The following is a 20,579-nucleotide window of genomic DNA, read 5'->3' on the forward strand; positions in this document are numbered from 1 at the left end:
ACAAAAGTTTTGGGGGGACAGTCTTCAACTCAATTCAACTGACTAAACTCGAGTCCAGTTTGTTACTGGCCCAGGAAGTCATGGAGCTCTCACAGCCCCTTCTAGTTTATGCTTTAACCTACAACCTTCCCTACAAAGCCAAAATGATGCCTTCTCTTTCTTTTGCTTGTTGGGGTAGCAAGCTCCTTTTGAACTAGACCCTAGGTCTGCTCCTCAGTCACCAGTAAAACTGCTCCTCTCTCTTTACCAGCCCACCATCGTGGCTTTGCTTGGTTCCCACAGTCTCTCTTTTATGGGCACCCATGCCCTGGGTCAGCCCCCTATACCACCCCTACTCTAACCATTTCCTTTTCTTGATGGTTGCTTCTTACTTTTAGCCCCTGTGGAAGCTTCATGGAGGAGACAGCTGATATGTATGGAGCACCTGTTGGTTGCTGGGTGTGGGATTAGGTGCTTTACAGAGGTCATCCCCATGGAGCTGGTGAGGAACAGAGGCTATGGGACCCTAAGCTCTTTCTGCTACTTCAGTGGAGAGTGAGATGGTATTGATCATGAGCTGAGGTGAGAAGGAGCAAGGAGGGGTGGGGCAAGTAGTTTAGCTGGAAACCTGTTAGGGTCCCTGGTTGGGAAGCCATGGGGTGTGCCCAGGACACTTCGCATGATATGTGTTTGTGTTTTAAAGGGACAGATTGTCTGGCAAACAAGTGTGCAAGAAGCATTCAGCAAAGGGAGTGAGCTGAGGTTGCTGCAGGACTCTTGGAAGGCCTACGGAGATAGCAGAATGTGGTGGAATCAGTACACATTTATTTGAAGGCCATGGTATACCAGACTCTGGGTGCTGAGCTATTTCTTTTTGTGTGTGTGGCAAAATATACATAATATTTATCTTTTTAACCACTATTGTACAGTTCAGTGGCATGAAGTACATTCATATTGTTGTGTAACCATCACCACCACCATCTATCTCTGGAACTTTTTTATCATCCCCAACTGAACCTCTGTGCCCATGAAACACGAACTCCCCATTCACTCCTTCCCTCAGCCCCTGGCAACTACCACTCTACTTCTGTTTCTATGGATATGACTGCTCTAGGTACCTCATATAGGAGGAATCACATAGAATTTGTCATTTTGTGTCTGGCTTGTTTTACTTAGCACAATGTCCTCGTGGTTCATCCATGTTGTAGCACGTGTCAGAATTTCCCTCCTTTTAAAGACTAAATAACACTCCATTGTATGGATAGACCACGTTTTATTTATCCAGTCATCTGTGGATGGACATTTAGGTAGATCTTAGTTTTATTTAGTTGTTATGGGTAGATATTTCTATCCTCACTTTACCTATAAAGGAACTAGATTAAGAGACTTTATCTTCAGTCACCAGATGATTGCAACTGAGCCAGGCTTTGGTAAATTTAAGTCTGTGGACTTCCGTCAGGCCTTGGGTTGGAACTGTTTGGCAGGAGGAGAGCTGTTGAGTGGGGGTGGAGCAGGATGAAAGGGTGTTTGGCAGACTGTTCTGGCCATGTTGGTGTCCCCTCTGTAGAAAGACAAGGAGGGGCACAGGGTGGGTGGGTGGCACAGGAGGAGGACCTGGGAGGAGGAGAGAGGCTGAGGCCAGAAGCCTCTTAATTATGCTGACAGGAGCACTCAGTGGCCTCTGACATCCATCATCTCTTTAATCTTTTCGGGAGAGGGAGGAATTATAACCTTTGCTTGCAGATGCAGAGAGAAGCTCAGAGAGGCCCAGAGTTTCTCCCAGAGTCTCTAGGGTAGTAAGAGGGAGAGCCCAGGCTGGAACCCAGTTCTCCTGCCTCCTTGCACAGAGCCCCCCTGTCACCCTGAGTGGACTTTGTGAGCTGTACAAAGCCTCCCACCTGCTCCTGTCTTCTCCTCTGCCTTGCCTTCTGCTTCGCCCCAGCCCCAGGTGGGTCAGGCTCTGGGCAGGGACCTGAGGCTGCTCCGCAGTGTTTGCTGACTCACCCAGCCCCCGCAGCACCTCTGCTACATGAGTACAGGTCCTGCTGGGGTCCAGATGCTGGCTTATCCTGATCTCGTCTTACCAGGCATGGGGTCTGAACCAAGGCAGGACTGCACAGGGAGTTGGTGGAGGGGCTCTCAGCAGGGGCTGCAGTACAGCTGGGGGTATATATAGCTCTGAGCTCAGCCCCAGTGTGTGGGACGGACCCCAGGGAGGTGGAGGAATAGGGCCAAGCTGACTCAGACATCATCTCACTGAGGCTGCTCTCCTCTGTCTTCTCATCTTCCTTTCGGGACCCACTCTTGCCATCTTCCTGTGCCTGAGCCCCCAAGAGCCCTGGTCTTTACTCCCCCATTTCCCACACCCAGAGGCCATCAGTTGTTTTCCAGGTAGGCCAGCTAGGTGGGCACAGGGTAGGAGCTGAGAACAAGCAGGTGGGAAGCAGGCTCAGGCAGGAAGAACAGACTGACTCCAGGGTGCCCAGGGGAGGGTTCTAGACCTGCAGACTCTGAGCACAGGATAGGCCTGCTCTCAGCCTTGATCCAGCACACCCAGAGCAGCACACTGTCCACGGCCAGGCAGACATGCAGATGACATGCAGAGCCGCAGGACAGATTAGCGCCTGTTATTTCTGAGCCCAGCCTCCCACACTGTGGACCAGCTCCCAGGCCAGGGCTGCTAGCCCTCTCCTGCTCACGGCTGCTTTCATTTTTGCCCCGTCACTGTGTGACCCTTGCCCTGGCACTGACATGCTGGTCATTCTGACCTCCTTCAGCCAGGCCTGGCCTCTGGCCCCATGGGCAGGTGTGGGGAGGTGAGCACGGGGCAACTTCTCTCCTCCATCTGCCCTCACACTGTGCCTTTCGCTCTCCGCACAGCTCTGCCCTGGCCCTGCTGCCTTGCTTTCTCCCTCCTGCTTGCAAGAGACTGTAGCTGGCTGTCTTTCTCTGTGCATTCCTTTCTGCCCCCCATGCCTCTTGCCCTCTTGGAGGTTGCTCTTAAATCTCCCAAATCTTTCTATCTCTCTTCTCTGTATGTCTCTCTGCTTCTCTCCTTGTTTTCTGCTTTGCCTGACCAGGTGCCCGTGACCTAGACTGCCCATTCCTGTTAGCAGCTGGTCAAGTGCCTACCACTCTAAACCAGGCTAAGGCTGAAGGCTGTGGGCTTTGTACTCTACAACTTGATGGTCTAAGGGGAGAGGCAGGGAAAACATCTTTGGAAAGTAAATTAATGATACGTTGTATCCAGACAGTAAACCAAAGGACTGAGTTATCTTGGAAGTTTTCTGGAGGGAAGTGGAGCTTGAACTGGTAGAAGAAGAGGGATGTGTGCTCAGGCAGGGGAACAGAATGAGCATTGGCCCAGAGGTAGGACTTTGCATGGTGGTTTTGGGAGAGCTGGGCAAGGTGCTGTGATATGGCTGAGGAAAAGACTGTCATAGGTGAAGGGATTCTCCTTTTGGATGTCACACAGCTAATGAGAGGCAGAGTAGGGACTGGACACAAGTTGGGACTCCTGTCACTGAGATGATGGGACACAGGTCTGGGAGCCTCAGCCAAGCTTCTAACTGCCCCACCTTCTCGCCACGATCCTTGGATCCTTCGCTGCCCTTTGCTTTGTCACCCTCGGTTTCCAGCTCCTTCCATGCCCTCATTTCTGGCTTTAGAACCTGGACTTTGTGCTTCTGGAGGCCTGATGATATGAGCCTAGGTTCGAATCCACTGTCTGTTCCAGTAGCCAGTGTGACCTTATTGTGGGGAAAATAACATCACATAAATTTTACCATTTTAATAACTTTTAAGTTCAGTAGCATTAAATACATTTACATGGTTGTGCCGTCATCACCACCATCCGTCTCCAGAGCTTTTTCACCCTCCCCAACGGAAACTCCACACTCAGTTAACACTAACTCCCCATCCCCTTCTCCTCTAGCCCTGGTAATTTCTATTCCGTTTTCTGTCTATGGATTTGACTATTCTAAGTATTTCATAGAAGTAGAATCGTACAGTCTTTGTCCTTTTGTGTTGGGCTTATTTCACTTAGCACAGTGTCTTCAAAGTTCATCCATGGTGTAGCATGTGCCCATTCTTTTTATTTATTTATTTATTTATTTATTTATTTATTTTTATTTATCTTTATTGTTGAGAGTAGTACAGGTATACAATTTCCCGCCGCCCCAATTGATCTCCTCCACTTCCCTCCCACCCCCTTCCCAGGCCTTCACCCCGTTATTAACTGTGTCCATGGGTTATACATATAACTCCTTTGGTTAATCTCTTCCCACCCTCCACCCCCCTTCCCTCTTTCCCCTGAAATATGATTATCTGTTACATGTGTCAATGTCTCTGGATCTATTTAGTTCATCAGATTCTTTTGTTCATTAATTCTTGTTAAAGAAGACCCTTCAACATTTCCTGTAGTGCTGGTGGGGTTTCAAATAGATTTTCAATTCCTTGGTCTCTTTCTTCCCCTTCTGGCACCCCAATAATATGAATGTTGGGCCTCTTGAAGTTGTCCCAGAGGCTCCTTATACTATCTTCATATTTCTGGATTCTTTTTTCTTTTTGCTCTTCTGGTTGGGTGTTTTTTGTTTCCTCATGTTCCAAATTGCTGATTTGATTCTCAGCGTCCTCTACTCTAATGTTGATTCCATGTAAATTATTCTTCATTTCAGTTCCTGTAGCCTTCATTTCAAATTGGTACTTTATTATGTTATCGATTTTCTCAGTTATTTCCCTAACAGTCTGCTTAAACATCCTTATAACCAAAATTCTGAACTCTATCTGTTAGCTTGCGTGGATCTATTTCATTTAGTTCCTCTTCTAGAGGTTTCTTCTGTTCTTTCCTTTGTGACATCTTTCTTTGCCTCCGCATTTTGGCTGCTTTCAGGTGTTTGTTTCTATGTAGTAGGTAGAGCTGCTATGTCTCCTGGAATTGGTAGAGTGGCTTTGTGTAGTAGGTGTCCTCTAGGGACCAAGTGGCTCAGCCTCCCAGTCACCTGAGCTGGGCCTTCTAGGTGCTCCCCTGTGTGGGCTGTGTGCACTGTCCTGTTGTAGTTGAGCCTTGGTTGCTGTTGGCTTCCCTGGGAGGAACTGACCCCCTGGCCAATCAGCTGTGAGGACCAGCTGCAACTACAGCCAGAGAGCTGCTGTGCTGGAGAGACCCTTATGGATCAGGATTTACTTCAGTGGAGCTTTGGTGTTCACCAAGTGCACCCCTTGAGTGTCACTCGTGGATGTGGTAGGGTTGTAATCCAGTGTGGTAGAGTCTGATCACCAGGTGCACTGTCTCTGGGGCCTCCAGGGAGGTGCAAAGTCAGCTTCTGCCAGTGCCTTGCCCAGGGCCACCCAGCATGAACTATACAGCAAACCATAGTTGGCTGCTACTTGTGCTGGGCTTTGCGTTGTCCAGGAGAGGCCAAGCTATGAGCGAATGCAAGCTGCCGCTAGTGCCAGGCCTGGGGCCACTTATCAAGCCCTATGGGGCACGCTGCTGCTTGTTTGAGAGATTTTAGGAAAGTCCTAAGCATGAGGCTTGAGAGGCCACTTGCATAGAAAAGCCGCTGGAAATGGCCTGGATGAGCTGCAGGTGGGGAGGGGCGGGGCCTCCGGGAATCACGGGGCGGGGCCAAAGGCGTGAGTCAGGTGCTGGCGATTCAAATATGGCGCCTGCCTGCTGGCTGTGTGCAGGGAGGACTCGCCAAAGGAGCAACGGCCTCTGCCAGCCCTTCTGCCTGGGAGGAAGCCGCCCTCCACCTCTAGCCCTGACTTCAGGCAGGTTAGTTCCTCCCCGAGTGTCCCGGGTCCTTTCAGGCTGCTGCCCGGCGCTGGGCTCAGAGGGAGCGTCCGAGTGAGTCCGTGTCGGGCCCTTTAGAGGAGCTGCTGGGGCTCCCGCAGCCTCGCGACCCTCAGGGACAGTCCCCGCTGGTTTCACAGCCCGGAGTTGTGGGGACGTCTCTTCCCGGCCTGGAGCCCTGGGCTGGGGGCCTGCTGTGGGGCTGGGACCCCTCTCTTCTCCGGGAAACCTCCGCCGCCAAGAGTCCCTCCCGGGTTTCACCCGCGGCACCCGGTGTGGGCCCGCAGCACGTCTTTGTGATTCAGCCCCGATCCACCCGCGTCTGTGCCCCTCCTACCGGTCTCGGTGCTTCTTCAGGTCCCTGGTTGTGGGGCTTCTGTTCAGCCAGATCTCAGGAGGCTCAGCGTGACGGTGGTTCTGTATTTTAGTTGTAATTTTGATGTGGTTGCCAGAGGCAGCGGGTGCAGCTGTTACCTACGCGCCATCTTGTTCCTCCACCCATTCTTTTTAATATCCTCGATTATAAGGATATACCACATTTTGTTTATCCTACAAGTAGCTGAGTTTCTGCTTTCAATTTTTATGTATATACCTAGAGGTGGAATTGCTGGATCATGTGGGGAACTCTGTGTTTAATTTTTTGAGGAACTGCCACACTATCTTCCACAGTGGCTGCACCATTTTACACTCTACCAGCAATACACAAGGGTTCCAGTTTCTTCACATCCTTGTCAACACGTTATTTTTTATTTTTTTAAGTAGTCGTCCTTGTGGGTGTGAAGTGTTATCTCATGGTTTTGATTTGTATTTCCCTAATGATTGGTGATCTTGAGCATCTTTCCACATATTTATTGGAAGAAGATACTGCCTTTTAGTGTTGCTGCTGGGATGAGAGCACGTAGGAGGTGCCCAGTGAACAGCACTGGGGTGTAGAGCTGAGTGGGACATGTTGCCTACCCTCAGGAGCTCACATTTGATTGAGGGAGTCAGACAAGAGCTCAGTGACTAGCCCAGGACTGTGAGAAAGGTATAGACCCTGTGTGCCAGGGCTTGGAAGCAGGAGTGGGCACACCCACTTGGGTGGGGATCAAGGAACCTTCTTGGGCCGGTGGCCTTGAAGCCTGGGTAGGATTTCACCAGAAGTCTCAGAGCCCTGCAGGGACAATGGTGGTAATAGCTCAGATGTCTGGCCTAATCACTGCCTTCTCAGGCTTCAGGCACAAGTTTCTCCACAAATAGCCTCCTCCTCCTGCAGGTGTTTATAGCTTCAGCTGATCCCTGGACATAGGGATTAGGGCTGGTTGTGGAGGAAGGGCCGGCCTCCTCCCCATCCTAGTCTATAGGGGTGAGACACAGAGCTCATTGGGTGGGGAGGCTCCTGCCCTTGGGTTCTCAGCCCATTCCAATTTTGAAGTCTAATAACATCAGTTATAACAGGGCCTTATTAATGATATGAACAATAATAGCTGGCTTTACTGACCTGCTAAGTGGCAGGTGCTTTACTTATTTTATGCCATTTAATATGTTAGTGGCGAGGGAGGGTTGGTGCAGGAAGAGAGTCAGTACAGAGGAAACACGATACAGAAATGACCTGTCTCAGACAGGATTTTGCAGGTGGGATAGCAATTTTAGTGGTAATATATGGCTGAGGAAAAGCCTGGGGTGGCTGGTAGGGTGTGTGGGGAAGGTTAGGAGAAGGTGGTGGTGACCCATGGACCCTGCATTGGGAATGCCCCACCCTCAGCCTGTGGTTAGGGTGGGGCTGTGGATGTGAGCTGGGGGCTGTTGGACACATGTCCTCTGACAGATGGGCCACAGTCTGGTGGGAGCATGCTTCCTAGCCCCACCCAGGACCTCTATGGGGTTGGACAAAGCCACCTGCTACACTGCAATGCCCAGCTGTCCAACTGGTCTCCGCCAAGGTTCAGGCTGGCCTCCTGCTGCCTCAGCATGTGCTCTCACCCACCAGAGGGGAGAAGGCCTGGGTCTTACAGTAGTGGCAGAGCTGGGACAGGATACAAGTGTCTTTCCCTCCCATTGACTACTGGATTTTCTACTAGTTTCTGACTGCCCTTGCTCTTCTTGGCTGCCTTCACTGTGGTTTCAGGGCTCTACCTCTGGGTACATGCTTTCTGCTTCTCTCCATCTCTATCCCTGACTTTGTGGGCCTCCTGATGTCTGCATTACCTAGGGCCCATTGGTTTCCATCAGCTCTGGGTACCACACTCCATGAGAGAGTGACAACAGGTCGGCAGGCTTTTGGGCCCAAATAGTTACCTCTCCCTCCAGGACCTGAGTCAGAGCTAGGCACAGTCAGACATCACCAAGGACTGACTACATGCAGAGACCCAAAGAATTGGGGATCAATGCAGAGAGGAGGAACAGAACGGTGTCTTGCGGAGGAAGCTACCATCCCAGCCAGGGGAGGGCATCCGTAGGAAAAAGCAGTCATTATGGAATAATCGTGAAGCCTTAGAAATGGATGTTTCATGGCCCCTGGGTCACTAAGAAACTGCGTGACATTGAATAAATCATGTCCTGTCTCTGGGCTCCAGTTTCTTCTTCCTTAGGCTAGACAGGACCTCTTGGGTCACCTGGTCCAACCTCTGCTTCTAAGAGAGATGGCTCTCAGTCCCATGTTAAATAGAAGTAGTGGTGTGGCTCTACAACCAGACTGCATGGATGTGAATCTCAAACACGTGCTGGCCTATGACCTTGAACAAGTTCTAAACCTCTCCTTACCTCAGTTTTCCTGTCTGTAGAGGGAAGGTGACAGTAGCAGCTGCATAAAACTGCCGTAAAGATTGATGGGGTGAATGCAGATGAAGCTGTTCAAGTATACATTCTCTATTTGCACACATACCTGGCACATGTAAGTGCTCAATACATGTTCATTATTGTTAGTATTGTTACAAGGGTGACAAAGCTACAGCAGTTCCCTCTGTATATGTGAGCCTGGGTTAGACGCCAGCTGGCCTGGAGGCAGTAGAATGGCTGAGTTGACCTCTGGAGGACCTCTGGTTGCAGGAAGGAAGCTGTTTGGTCCCTCTTGGCTCAGTACACCCACAGAAACCTAGCACTTCACTCCCACCCAGGAGGGAATTCTCAACTGTTAGCATCACCTCTGATAAGCAGCACGAGAGTGGATGGAAGTGGTCTGAGATGAGCCAGCAAGGGAGAGGAGGGTGCAGCTCCAGAGAAAAGGAGGGAAGAAGCACAATCTGAAAAATACACAGCCAGCTTAGCCAGACTTACACCCCTTGGGTTTGGCTCCTTGGCCCCACTGCTGGCTTCCTGCCCAGGACTGAGGTGGGCTGTCTGATAGCAGAGCTTCTGAACACCGTGCAGAGGGCAGAGGTAGCTGTGGGGCTGAATGGGGCTCCAGCTTTATGTCCTGGGGCTCCTTGCACAGGAGGCTGGTCGTCTGGGATGTCAGGAAGAAGGGTCTTAGACGGTGGTGGGCATGGGCCCCCTCAGCTGCTGCAGAGGAAACACCACTGTGTGGGGGGAGGCAGGGATTCCCATTCACTGGGCATCTCTCTATGTACGATACTGTGCAGTGGCTAAGCCAGGCCGCAAACCAAGGCAGGCAGTCCTAGACCTGCTGGTAGATAGATGGTCTGGGTGAGATTTTCTGACCTTGGTTTCCTCATCTGGCAAACAGGTATAATTGCCTGCCTTTTTGTAGGGAGGCGGTGGGTTTTCTATGAATTTAAAGAGTCTCATGCTTCAGGACCCCTCACTTACACCAGCCCCTTCCAAGTTCCTAAACTTTTTAATTAGTATTTGTAAAGTAGTTTTCTTGATGATGTATAGTCGCCATACACTAAACTACATATTTGAAGTGGACAGTTGGTAAGTTTTGACAGATGTATACTCCTGTGAAGCCATCACCACCATCAAGAGAGTGAAATCCCCATCTTAACCTAAAATGATCTTAACCTAATTTTGTATTTGTACTTTAAATTCTTTTTCTCAAAGAGAGCCTTCCAATTTTTAGATGCTTTAGGCCCCACAGAAATCTGAATTTACTCCTGTATAGAGAGACTCAAATGAGACCAGGGTTAGAAAGCACTTTGAAAGTACTGGACAGCTAATCAAAAGTAAAAGTTATTTCCTTTATTTAACTCACACCTTTCCCTTAGAAACTAAAGCACTTTATGGGATATCTGACCAACACCTCATCATCTTTCCCTTGTCATTCATTTAATAAATATTTATTGGGAGCCTAGTATGTGCAGGCAGTTTCTAGGTGAAGCATATAAATAAGTAAATAAACAGATGAAAACCCCTGTTCCAGGAGCTTTCCTCTCATGGGAATAGGGAATGGACAGTGCTCTAAATGAGTAAGTTGGTCACGTGGTATTAGAAAGTACTATGGAGATTAGTGAAGATTGGAGCATAAACTCAGCTCCAGGGAAGTGAGCTCATCTTTCAGTGGGGTGTTCAAGAAAGATGTCCTCAAGACAGTGGCATCTGAGCATAGAAGCCATCAAGGGCTTGTGGGTCTCTGGGGCAGACCTTAGGGTACGCAAAGGCCCTGAGGTGGAAGTGGGCCTGGCATGTTCCAGGAACAGCAGGGAGAGCCGATGGTGCTGGCAGGAGATCAGAGAGGGGCCGAGCTTGGAACCAGGTGCACGAATCCTGTGGGGCTTCCAGGACATTGTAGGGGCTTAGACGCTTTTAATCTGAGGGAAGTGGGAACCCATTGGAGGGTGTGTGTTGAGAATAGACTGGGATCAGGGAATTCATGTAGAAGGCTTTCATCATAGTCCAGGCCAGAGAGTGGGGGTGGGCGGTGGGGGACTGGACCATGTAGGGTGAGGGAATGAGAAGTGGCTGGATTCTAGATGCAGTTTGAAGATAGAGCTGTCAGGATTCGCTAGTGGACTCATCTATTCATTCATTCATTCATTCGACAAATAGTTGCCAAGTATTGGCGATGTACACCTAAATGGAGATGTGGCCCCTTCCTCTGAGGTGTTGGGAATCTAAAAGGAAAAGACAGGGAATTGATAAGCTGCTACTTGTGTACAAGGTATGGGCTAGAGAAGCAGCGCTAGAACCATATCCCAGATGGTCTTTAAGCCCCTAACAAACTAAAGTGTCCCCTGCCTTCCCCATCCTTCCAGCTTTCCCACCAACCCCAAGACTCCAGCTGTTCTCAACACCACACCCACCAGCACTATAACCAACCTCCTGACTCAGGAACCTTCTCTCTGCCCTTGCTCTGTTCCTTACCCCTGAACTGGTCTCTGAACTAGACAGCCTACATGGGCCTAGAGCATTTTACATTCATTTTACAGAAAAGGAAACTGAGCCATAAAGAGCTCCATTAAATCAAAGTTAAAGTCTGTAAAAATTTGGTTGGAAAAATCTGGGGGGGAGAAACTTTAAAGGGCTAGATTTACAGAGAGAAGGCTGGTTGAGGGTCCAATCCATAGTGGAAACTGACTTGTGGAGATCCCATAGCTCGTGTGTGGAGCTGCTGGGCTAGAGCCTGGCTCCAATATCTCAGTTCTGTGACCTGTTTTCAGTCATCAGTGGTGATGACTTAGCTCTCTTACCAATGAAAAAAGCATTTCTTAACTGCAGCATGAGTGCCTCTAGTTAGACATATGGTAGGACATTCACTGGAGTGCCACAGGAGCCTCTGGAATACCTTTCCCTGCAAAGCTTTGAGAGGAGACATGTTGCTGGATCTCAGTTTTAGGTGTAGACCAGCCCACAGGGTGATGTCCCCAGGGTCTAACCCTCCTCCCCTCCCCCTCCCCATGACACAGACATGCCCTTGCTTCCAGGCCAGCAAGTCTAGACCTCCTGAGGGTGGCCTCTTAATTCAGCCTTGGCAGTGGGGAAAGGTCAGCTGGGGGGCCAGCATGGCCTTGGCTATGCGCTCTTTTTACAACCCAGGTGGCAGATAGCCCACTCGTCCTGCCTGCCCCCTGCATCAGCTGCTTCCTTACTCATAGTCACAGCCCTCCCGCCCAGCAAGGCCCACCAGGTCAGAGTAGACTGGCTGCTGTGCCCTCTGGCCCCAGAGTTGAAGCAAGGAAGTGATAGCTGCTGCTCAAACTCTCTCTCCCTCCCTCTCCCCAACCCAATGTCCTTCTTTATGGTCTCATCCTCCAGTGGTCAAGGGCCAGCTGAGGGCTCACCTGACCACCCAGCCTGAACTGACCCCTTGTCCTCAGAACACACTGCATGTTACATATCTGTAGCACAAGCCAGAGCCATTGTGGGCACGTTTCTCCTCAGCTAGTGGATGAGCTCTTTGACACAGGGAACCCCTTTTCATAATCTCATTTATGGTAGTAGGGCAGTTTTCCTGGATCTCTCAGATGTAGCATTAGCCTCTAGGAGGCTGGGCTGAGTGAGCACCCAGTATTACCTGTTGACTGGTCTCAGAGCCATGGAGCTGGAAATGTGGTTGGCCTAGGTTTCCTTCACTTAATTAAGGGTATCAGGACTTCTCTGGGATACTCAGAGTGTCAGCATTTGTGTCCCCCACGCTCCCTGTTGCCCACAGACAGGACAGAACATCTTGTAAAGGCCTACTCATTTATGGAGGTGGTGGGAACTGTGGGAGCTGCACAGGGGAAAGGCCAAGGCCCAGGCACTTCCTTGCAACCTCCCAAATGTGCAGAAGGCCCCAGGAGGAGGTGGGAGCAGAGAGGCAGCTGTCAGGCTACTGTGGGACAGAGGTGAGGAGGTGGCCAGCGTGGATAAGGGGGGAGGCTCTGAGAGGACTCCTCAAGCTTTGCATCCAGCTGGAGGCCCTGGTACTCCTTGTTCTCAGGTTACTGGTCCCCCAGCAGGGCCTCGGCTTCCTCTGCTGCTGGGAGATCCCTGGGATCCAAGGACGGCAGGAGGGAACCTGTAGAGTCCTCACCCCAAGACCCCACTCAAGGTGGGCAGAGGGTGTAAGAAGGGACCTCTCAGATCCTCTCCTTTGCCTGCTTTTTCTGCTTCTCCTCCCACTGATGGCTCTTGGTTTCTCCACAGGTCGGAATGAGCTGATTGCCCGCTACATCAAGCTCCGGACAGGGAAGACCCGCACCAGGAAGCAGGTGGGCCCTGGGAGACGGGCATGGGTCCCCAGGACAGGTATCCCCAGCACCAGCCTGCTCCCAGGTGGGCCAGGTCCTTCTCAGGACCAAGTGTGGGCTCATGGGGCCAGCTTAGATGAGTTGGCTCTTTTTGGTGAGCCACGAACAGTTCATTTTCCCTTCCGTCCCTGCTGCCATCACCTGGGAGGAAACCCCTCGCCTTGCTGTGGAGTCATCAGCCCCCTTCCCATCCTTCTCCTGGACACCAGAGAACAGAAGGCAAAGCACTGTAACTGCACTTTTATTTATTGCCAAACTATAGCTGGATTAGCCAGGCCTGAGGGCCCCTCATTGACTGACCCTTTCTTTCATTCATTCATGCATCCATTTATTCATTCAGTCCACAGATGTGGATTGAGGCCTGTGGAGGGCTGAGGGTCAGGGAGCTAGGATGGGGAGCACAGGCCATCTGGGAAATAGGGTCAGGAGCCCTCTCTTCTTGCCATAGGTCTCCAGCCACATCCAGGTGCTGGCTCGTCGCAAAGCCCGTGAGATCCAGGCCAAGCTAAAGGTAAGGCCAGCAGCAGCTGTGGGAGGAAGGACCTAGGACATAAATGGGGCTGTTTCTGGGAAGCTGGGGCTCTTTTTCCAGCAGGAAAGGTCTTCCCTTTGTATTTAGGGGCTGGCTGCTTGTGTGGAGCCAACATGCTTCTTGGTGTTTATGAGAGAGGGGTTCAGCCTATAGCCTCTCCTGACCCCACAGGGAGGGACACTTGACCTTAGAGCCATATGTGTGACGGCCAAGCTCCACAGCATCCTGGGGTCACAGAACAGTCTCCTGCTGTGCCCCCTCCCCCCAGGGGCAGAGTCCTCCCCAGATCACAGTGGATTGCCCTCCAGACCCCACTCCTTGAAGACCTCCTCAAGCCCCTGGCTAGGGCAGTCAGCCAGCACCTGCAGCGTGGTCAGGCATGGGAGGCACTGCTGTGGGTGGGTTGGATGCTACTGTGGGAGCAGGTGGAATTCCTTCCCACACCCTGTTCTCTGGGACTGGCAGTTCCTTCCCCTCCCTGGATCATCCCCTCCTTGAGGGTCGAGTGACAGGTGACTGCTATGTAGAGGGCCAGCTGCTGGTAGCATTCCCCTCAGGGTGGCCCTGCTCCCCACAGGACTCAGGCCTTGACCCTGGAGCCAGGGGACCCTTTTGGTGAATGCTGGGAGGAAGCCGCATCATGGAGGTGGTAACAGCAGAGCCTGCCCAGCCACTTGGTAGGAAGAGCTAATATTTGGGGGCATTAGACTAAGACCAGCAATTTACAAGCATTATTTTTAAAGCAGTAGAAGCCCCTTTGGTTTTGTTTCCCCCAAACAAAAGATCACCCCCATTTGTTATTAAAAGGGCTACTCTAGGTTGGTGAGGAACAGGCTGGAGGCCAGAGACCCCCTCCTCTATATTCACCTCTCATGCCCATGGCTCTTGAACCCAAAAGTACCTCAGAACCCAGTTTAAAAGCCCTGGACTGGATGACCTTGAAGGTCCTGTGTGGCCCCAATGATTCATGATCCCAACTCTTGAAGCTCTGAATGAGTGGGTGGGAACTCCTAGGAAGCCACACCCCACTGCCTGCTCAGCTCTGTTCCTCCTGCCATCAAGTCAGCTGTCCCCCGCCTCCTTTGTCCCTGGACAGCTGGCTGGGCCTCAGCTGTCAATCCCTCCCTCTCAGGCTGGTACATGTACCTCCAGACCACCCCAAAGATCCTGGAGCCCAGTTTGCCCCTAATTTCCCCTCTCTGGTCTGCCTCTGACTCACTGGGACCCTGGGTGGGGACCAGAGTGGAGAACAGACTTTCTACTATTCTGTTTTAGAGTCACCGAGGGGAACTTTTAATTCCCTTGGGGTCTGGCTATACGGCTCACATTTGCTTGGAGGAGCTGCATCTATCCTTGTCCACAGGCTCTAACTTGGGGCCTAGGGACAGCCTTCAGTGGACCACTGGACAGGCATCAAGGGGAGCCACGAGCCCCTTAAATAATATGCAGATTTTCATGCACATGTGTTTTCCCATGGAGATTGGTCTGAGGATTTTATCTCATTCTCTAAGGGGTCTCAGCAAGGTCAGGTAGAAATCCTCCAGGTTTCTGGCTTGGTCTGGCCTGGCTCTGCCCTTGTGCTGTGTGAGCTTAGGCAAGTCACTGCCCCTTCTTGAGCTCCATGCAGTCTCCCCATCTGTAAATAACAGGGTTAAGCGTGGTAGTATCTGAGATACCCCCCCCAAAATCCAGTGACTCCTTGGCTCTGTTGCCTGGTCACTGATGTCACTCCCCGTAATGTCCTTCTCACTTACGCCGATTCCTGTTCCACCGGCTGAGGATGAGGTTCCCTGATCCCCAGTGACTTCTTTAGATCAGCCATCGGGAAAGGGATTTGAGTTGCCGACACAGTAGACGGAGCTCTCTGGCCTCTTGATGCAGTTGTAACTGCAGAGTCTGCAGGCTTTCTGGGGTCTAGCCTGCGTGTCCTTCATGTCTTCCTAGATGGAGAGGGAGGGCCTGGGCTGGCTGGCCTGGGTGGGTTTGGCTTTTCCCTCTGAAAAGTGCAGTGTCCTTGGGAACAGGCACACCTTATGCTGATTATTAGCTCGCTCCCCGTGGTATCAGACAGCATGAGAGCAAGACCCAAATTTGGCTTCCAATAGACAGTGGGTTGGGGATGACGCCCCCACTTGGAATGGCTCCTGTGCCCTCTGTGGTGTACACCCATGCTGTCAAATCCAGACATATCCCCAGCCCCAGTGTGTTCAGCCCCCCTGGGCCCACAGGGGTCCAGAGGTGAGTTGATGTGCCAACCCTGGACCAAGCTCGCAGGGCCTATCATTACTACCGTTAGCACCCTAGTCACCTGAATTTTCTGAGCCTTTGTTTCTTATCTTAAAATGGGGACTCTTCTGGTCCTCTCAGCCTCACAGGAGTACTGTGAAGTCCAGAATCAAAGTGAGATAGTGTTCTTGACCTTCCTTGGACTACCTCCTGCCATGTGAGCATGAATGGTCCCTGAGAGGTGGAATGGAAGGCCTGTTGTATTCTGGCTTTGCAACTGTGAGGCACCCAGCATGCCGGGTGGGTCACATGGACCCTTCAGAGCCTAATGCTTCGTGCAGGTGATGCCTACCTCATGGGGTTGTGGGGGCCGAGAGAAATCATTGTGCAAAAATGAACTTGTTTATCACTCAGGACAGGTCTGGGTTAAATAATGCTTATTTTTCCTTAAAACATAGAATATCTAATCAGAGCTTTTAAGTTGACATGATCCAACCTTTTAGCCCCAATAAAGCTACACACACCAAACAATACTAGCTGTTCCAGTCTGCATACGTGGTCTTATTTAGGACAAAGACACAATTTGCATTAAGCTTTTTGAAATATAGAATGTTGTCTTGGTTTTAAAGACCTTTGGGATTGGGTAGCTCAGGATAGGAACCAGGCTTACACATGTATAAAAAATTATTAGTACTATTGTCCCTGGCCAGGTGGCTCAGTTGGTTGGAGCATCATCCCATATGCCAAAAGGTTGTGAGTTTGCCTGGCTGGCATGGCTCAGTGGTTGAACATCTACCCATGAACCAGGAGATCATGGTTCGATTCCTGGTCAGGGCACATGCCCAGGTTGTGGGCTCAATCCTTAGTAGGGGCTGTGCAGGAGACAGCCCATCAATGACTTTCTCTCATCATTGATGTTTCTGTCTCTCTCTCCCTCTCCCTACCTCCCTCTGAAATCAATAAAAAACTTTTTTTTTCTCTCCTAAAAAAAAGGTTGTGAGTTTGATTCCCAGTGAGGAGGCAACTGATCGATGTTTCTCTCACATCAATGTTTCTCTCTGTCTCTCTCTTCCTCTTTCCTCCCTTCCTCTTTCTCTAAAATCGGTAAACATATCCTGGAGTGAGGATTTAAAAATTATTAGTACTACTGTTATTATTAGCAGTGTCATAAGTCTGTGCATGGTGACTCCATTCTTCAGGCTGGACCCACGGAGGACAGCCAGCCAGTGTTTACATTCTGACCTGTAAAAGGCAGGGAGTGCTTCGGGCCCCCACAGTGCAGGGGAGATCCACAGGACAGGTAGGGTCACAGAAGATTGTCCATGCCTCCAAACAGTCCATGTGACCAAGGACGGTCCCCTGCTCATTCAGTGGAGATCTGACAGATAATTATGTATCATCTGCCATGAGCCAGGTGCTGCCCCAGCCACCAGTGGTGTGGGAGGTGAGCATGGACTAAAAGGTTCCTGTTCTCAACTGGTGGTTGTCAGAGGGGAGAGGGTTGGGGAGAGGGTGAAAAAGGTGAAGGAGAATAAGAAGTACAAACCTCCAGTGTTAAAATAAATAAAACACAGGGATGTCGTGTACAGCACAGGAAATATAGTCAATAATATTTGCCAACATTGTATCATGATGGATGGTTACTAGACTTAGTGTGGAGATCATGTCGTAAGGTATGTAAATGTCAAGTCACTATTTTGTACATCTGAAATTGATATGCTGTATGTCAACTATAATAATAAATTATTTTTTAGTCTGAAAAGTAAGTAAATAAATAAATAACAGGTCCCTGTTCTCAAGGTATTTCTGTGGTTAAGTAAATTGAAAGATATGGTCTAGCAGATGGTCTCCAAAGTCTCTTTAAGTTCTAGTCAAATAGGCAGAACAAGTATTATGCTTCTTAGACAGATGAAGAAACTGAGCAGAGAAACCACGTAACTTGCTCAGACTCACAAAACAAAATAATAGCTTTGCAAGGACATAAGCCTGTTCTTCTGGGGCCTAGTCCAGGGCTCTAACTGCTGGTAGTGGGACAGCTTCCCTGACCACAAGCCCTCCCTGCCTCACCTCACCACTGCTGAGGTCGTCCCTTCCACTGTCTCCCCCCAGGATCAGGCAGCTAAGGACAAGGCCCTGCAGAGCATGGCTGCTATGTCGTCCGCCCAGATCATCTCCGCCACAGCCTTCCACAGTAAAATGGCCCTCGCCCGGGGCCCTGGCTGCCCAGCAGTCTCAGGGGTAAGTGGGGCTGCCTGGAGCCAGAGGCCAAACCAGCCCTCTCCTTCTCGCTCCTCCCCCTTCTGCAGGGCCAGAGCACCAGCCAGCACCCTCTCTTGAGTCCTGTCAGGGCAGGAGAGCCAGGGGGAAGGAGGGACCAAGGACTGAAAGGCCGTGCTGGGTCACGCTCAGCTGGTATTGGAATCACCTTCTTAGGGGCCTTGGCAGGGACACAGCGGACCTTTCACAAGGGATAAAGTGGCCCCCATTCGCTGACCACCCAAGAAGCTCTACAAAATTGGCTCAATTTACAGAAGGGGAAGCTGAAGTCCCGGGGATGGGCTGAAGCTGAGGCTGTGGGGCAGCACCAGCATGACCCTGGGTGGCTACTACTTGGTCTCCGCCCTGCTGCTCCCTCAGGTCCTCAGCACTGCTCTCCCAGCTGGAGGGCTGACGTCCATGAACAAACTCCCATTCACATTTTAGATGTTTTGGTCTAAGAACTGGCCTCAGCCATGGCCAGGTTGGTCACACTTTCAGAATGGTCCAGAGAGGCTCCCCCTTTCCCGGGCTGTGTCCTCATAGGGTTTTCTTGGCTTTAGGGATTAAATGGGTCTTCAAGAGCCTCCCTAGAGGCAGTGACAGGCCCTGTCCTGGGCTCCGTGAAGCTCTTGTCTAGCATTTTTTCAAAGGGTGTTCCAGAGAGCACTAGTCCACAGAATGTTTAAATATAGGGTGTCCCCCCAAAATGTATACACACTTTGAAGAATTATAAAGGCAGTGTTTGTACTTCAAGTGCATTCTCAAACTTCCAGTAGCATTTTAGGATGAATTTCCTTTGTCCAAAGCTTCATTTGGCTGAAAAGAAAGAAATAGCAGTTGAGCTATCAGCTGTTAAAGAGTATATACATGTTTTTGGGACACCTTGTAGATATGACACAAAGTGATTCTGTGCATAAGTTAGTCTGAGGCACTTAGAACTGACTAGGTTTCCTGACTCCAGGACTGTTCAGAGCCTTACGTGCTGCTGTGACTTAGGATCTCTCTCTTGTGGAGGAATACAAGATGCTGTTTACCAAACTGGGTGCTTTTCCCATGGAGCACTGAATCAGCAGAGCATGTCCTTCCTTGAGACACACTTTGGGATGCTGCTGTAGCCACACACTAGATAGTAGCATTAACTCTCTCCCTACCATGCACTGGTCCAGCTGAGGCCACAGCAGTCTCCCCACACCAGGGACCTGTACACATGGGCTGTGCTGACTCTACGCTTTTTGCCTCCTCAGTTTTGGCAAGGAGCTTTGCCGGGCCAAGCCGGAACATCCCATGAGTGAGTATGGCCTGCTACTAGTTGCTGCCTGAGCTGACCTTGAGTGCATAAACTCATGAAGTTGAGCCTGGGCCCCAGGGTGGGCAGGGCTGCAGTCTGGGGTCTACCTTTATTATGCCTTGAGCTTGGGGATCGGGCTGTCCTGCTGTCAGGCAGCAGCTCAGCCTACATTGTGGACACCCTGGGGTCTGTCCATGGGTTGCGACCCCAAGGGAAGTAGGCTAGGAACCAGGGCTCTGGCTGACCTAGGAGGGAGAGACAAGGCAGGGGTGGATTTTTCAATAGACATGCTGCTTCTGTGGATCAACCATGAAACCTGAGGGAGTGGGAGGCAGAGCCCACCAAGGCCACTGATGACCAGACCACCCAGCCTGCCATAGAGAGCGATGGCTGCTGCTTGAGGCCCTGGGGCTGAAGCCTGCCCAAGGCTTACACCTCCTTTCTCCTGTCTCCCGCAGTGTGAAGCCTTTCTCTCAACAAACCTACACTGTCCAGCCGTCACTGCCTCTGCCAGGTGGGTCTGCGGTGCACAGCTCCCTCACCCATCACACACCTGCGGCTCCTGTCCCCAGGTCCCAGGTGCCTGACAGCTGGACACCTGCCCCTCTTAGATGCCACCTGGCATATGCTAAGACCGTGTATCCCAGTCTCCTGGCTCCCCCATGCCCTGTCCAAGCACGTGCACTTCTCCCGTGTGCAAGCCCCTTCCTGCCCCTCAGGTTGCCTGTTGTCTTTCCCATCCTGGGCTCAGGTTCACAGGGGCTCACACAGTTTAAAAGACAGTGCCTGTCACCTGGGCAGCTATTCCCCTGCCACCCCTGTATGCTGCATGTGTGCCTCACAGACCTTGGCTCCTGAGATGGCCTCCCTCTTGGTGACCCTGTAATCCTCTCCTTCCAGCCTGGAAAGGGAACCCTTTTTAGCAGAGGGAACCCTCCTGGGAAGAGGCTAGGAGCATGGGTAGGGCAGGAGCAGGTCCAGCAGCTGGGCCAGCACAGGAGCTTGTCCCCTTGAACTGCTCAGGTGACCAGCCCTTCCTTGCCTCTTTCTCATGAGGGTCCCTCATCATGTTCCACTCTGCAGGACAAAACAGAATCCTCGCCCTTCGGCACCTTTCCTGGCTTGGGAGTAGCCCCTGCCCACCTTCTGCCTGGCTCTTCCTGCTTGAGAGCAGCCCTGCTACCTCCTGGGTTCCTCCGTGCTGTTTTCTCCAGCCCCATGCAGCCCCTCCACCACCACCACCACCTTGCCTCGCCTCACTGGCCTCGCTGTCCTTGCTCAGGCCTTCCTAGACCTTGCCTAGATTACTGTGGCAGCCTCTTAAAAGGCTCCGGGTCTCTAGTCTCTTCACCCCATAATTCACCTAGTTGTCTTTTAAAAGCACCCATC

General features: G+C 51.2%; 1 protein-coding gene across 8 annotated transcripts in view; it reads left to right on the top strand.

Annotated features, from left to right (window-relative positions):
• The window catches only part of TEAD4 (TEA domain transcription factor 4), a 130,145-nt gene that overhangs the window by 94,182 nt on the left and 15,384 nt on the right, over positions 1-20,579 (top strand). For 3 of the 8 annotated variants that reach the window (XM_081130550.1, XM_081130549.1, XM_081130555.1), the window contains 5 exons: positions 12,782-12,846; positions 13,334-13,396; positions 17,753-17,881; positions 19,147-19,190; positions 19,649-19,704. In XM_081130550.1, coding sequence (XP_080986676.1) covers positions 12,782-12,846; positions 13,334-13,396; positions 17,753-17,881; positions 19,147-19,190; positions 19,649-19,704 — 357 coding nt within the window. Of the gene's footprint in view, positions 1-12,780; positions 12,847-13,333; positions 13,397-17,752; positions 17,882-19,146; positions 19,191-19,648; positions 19,705-20,579 lie in introns of all 8 variants that reach the window. The other 5 variants (XM_081130554.1, XM_081130552.1, XM_081130553.1 and 2 more) reach the window with 3 other exon arrangements.

Source organism: Miniopterus schreibersii, assembly GCF_964146895.1.
Source record: "Miniopterus schreibersii genome assembly, chromosome: 2".
Classification (NCBI taxonomy): domain Eukaryota; kingdom Metazoa; phylum Chordata; class Mammalia; order Chiroptera; family Miniopteridae; genus Miniopterus; species Miniopterus schreibersii.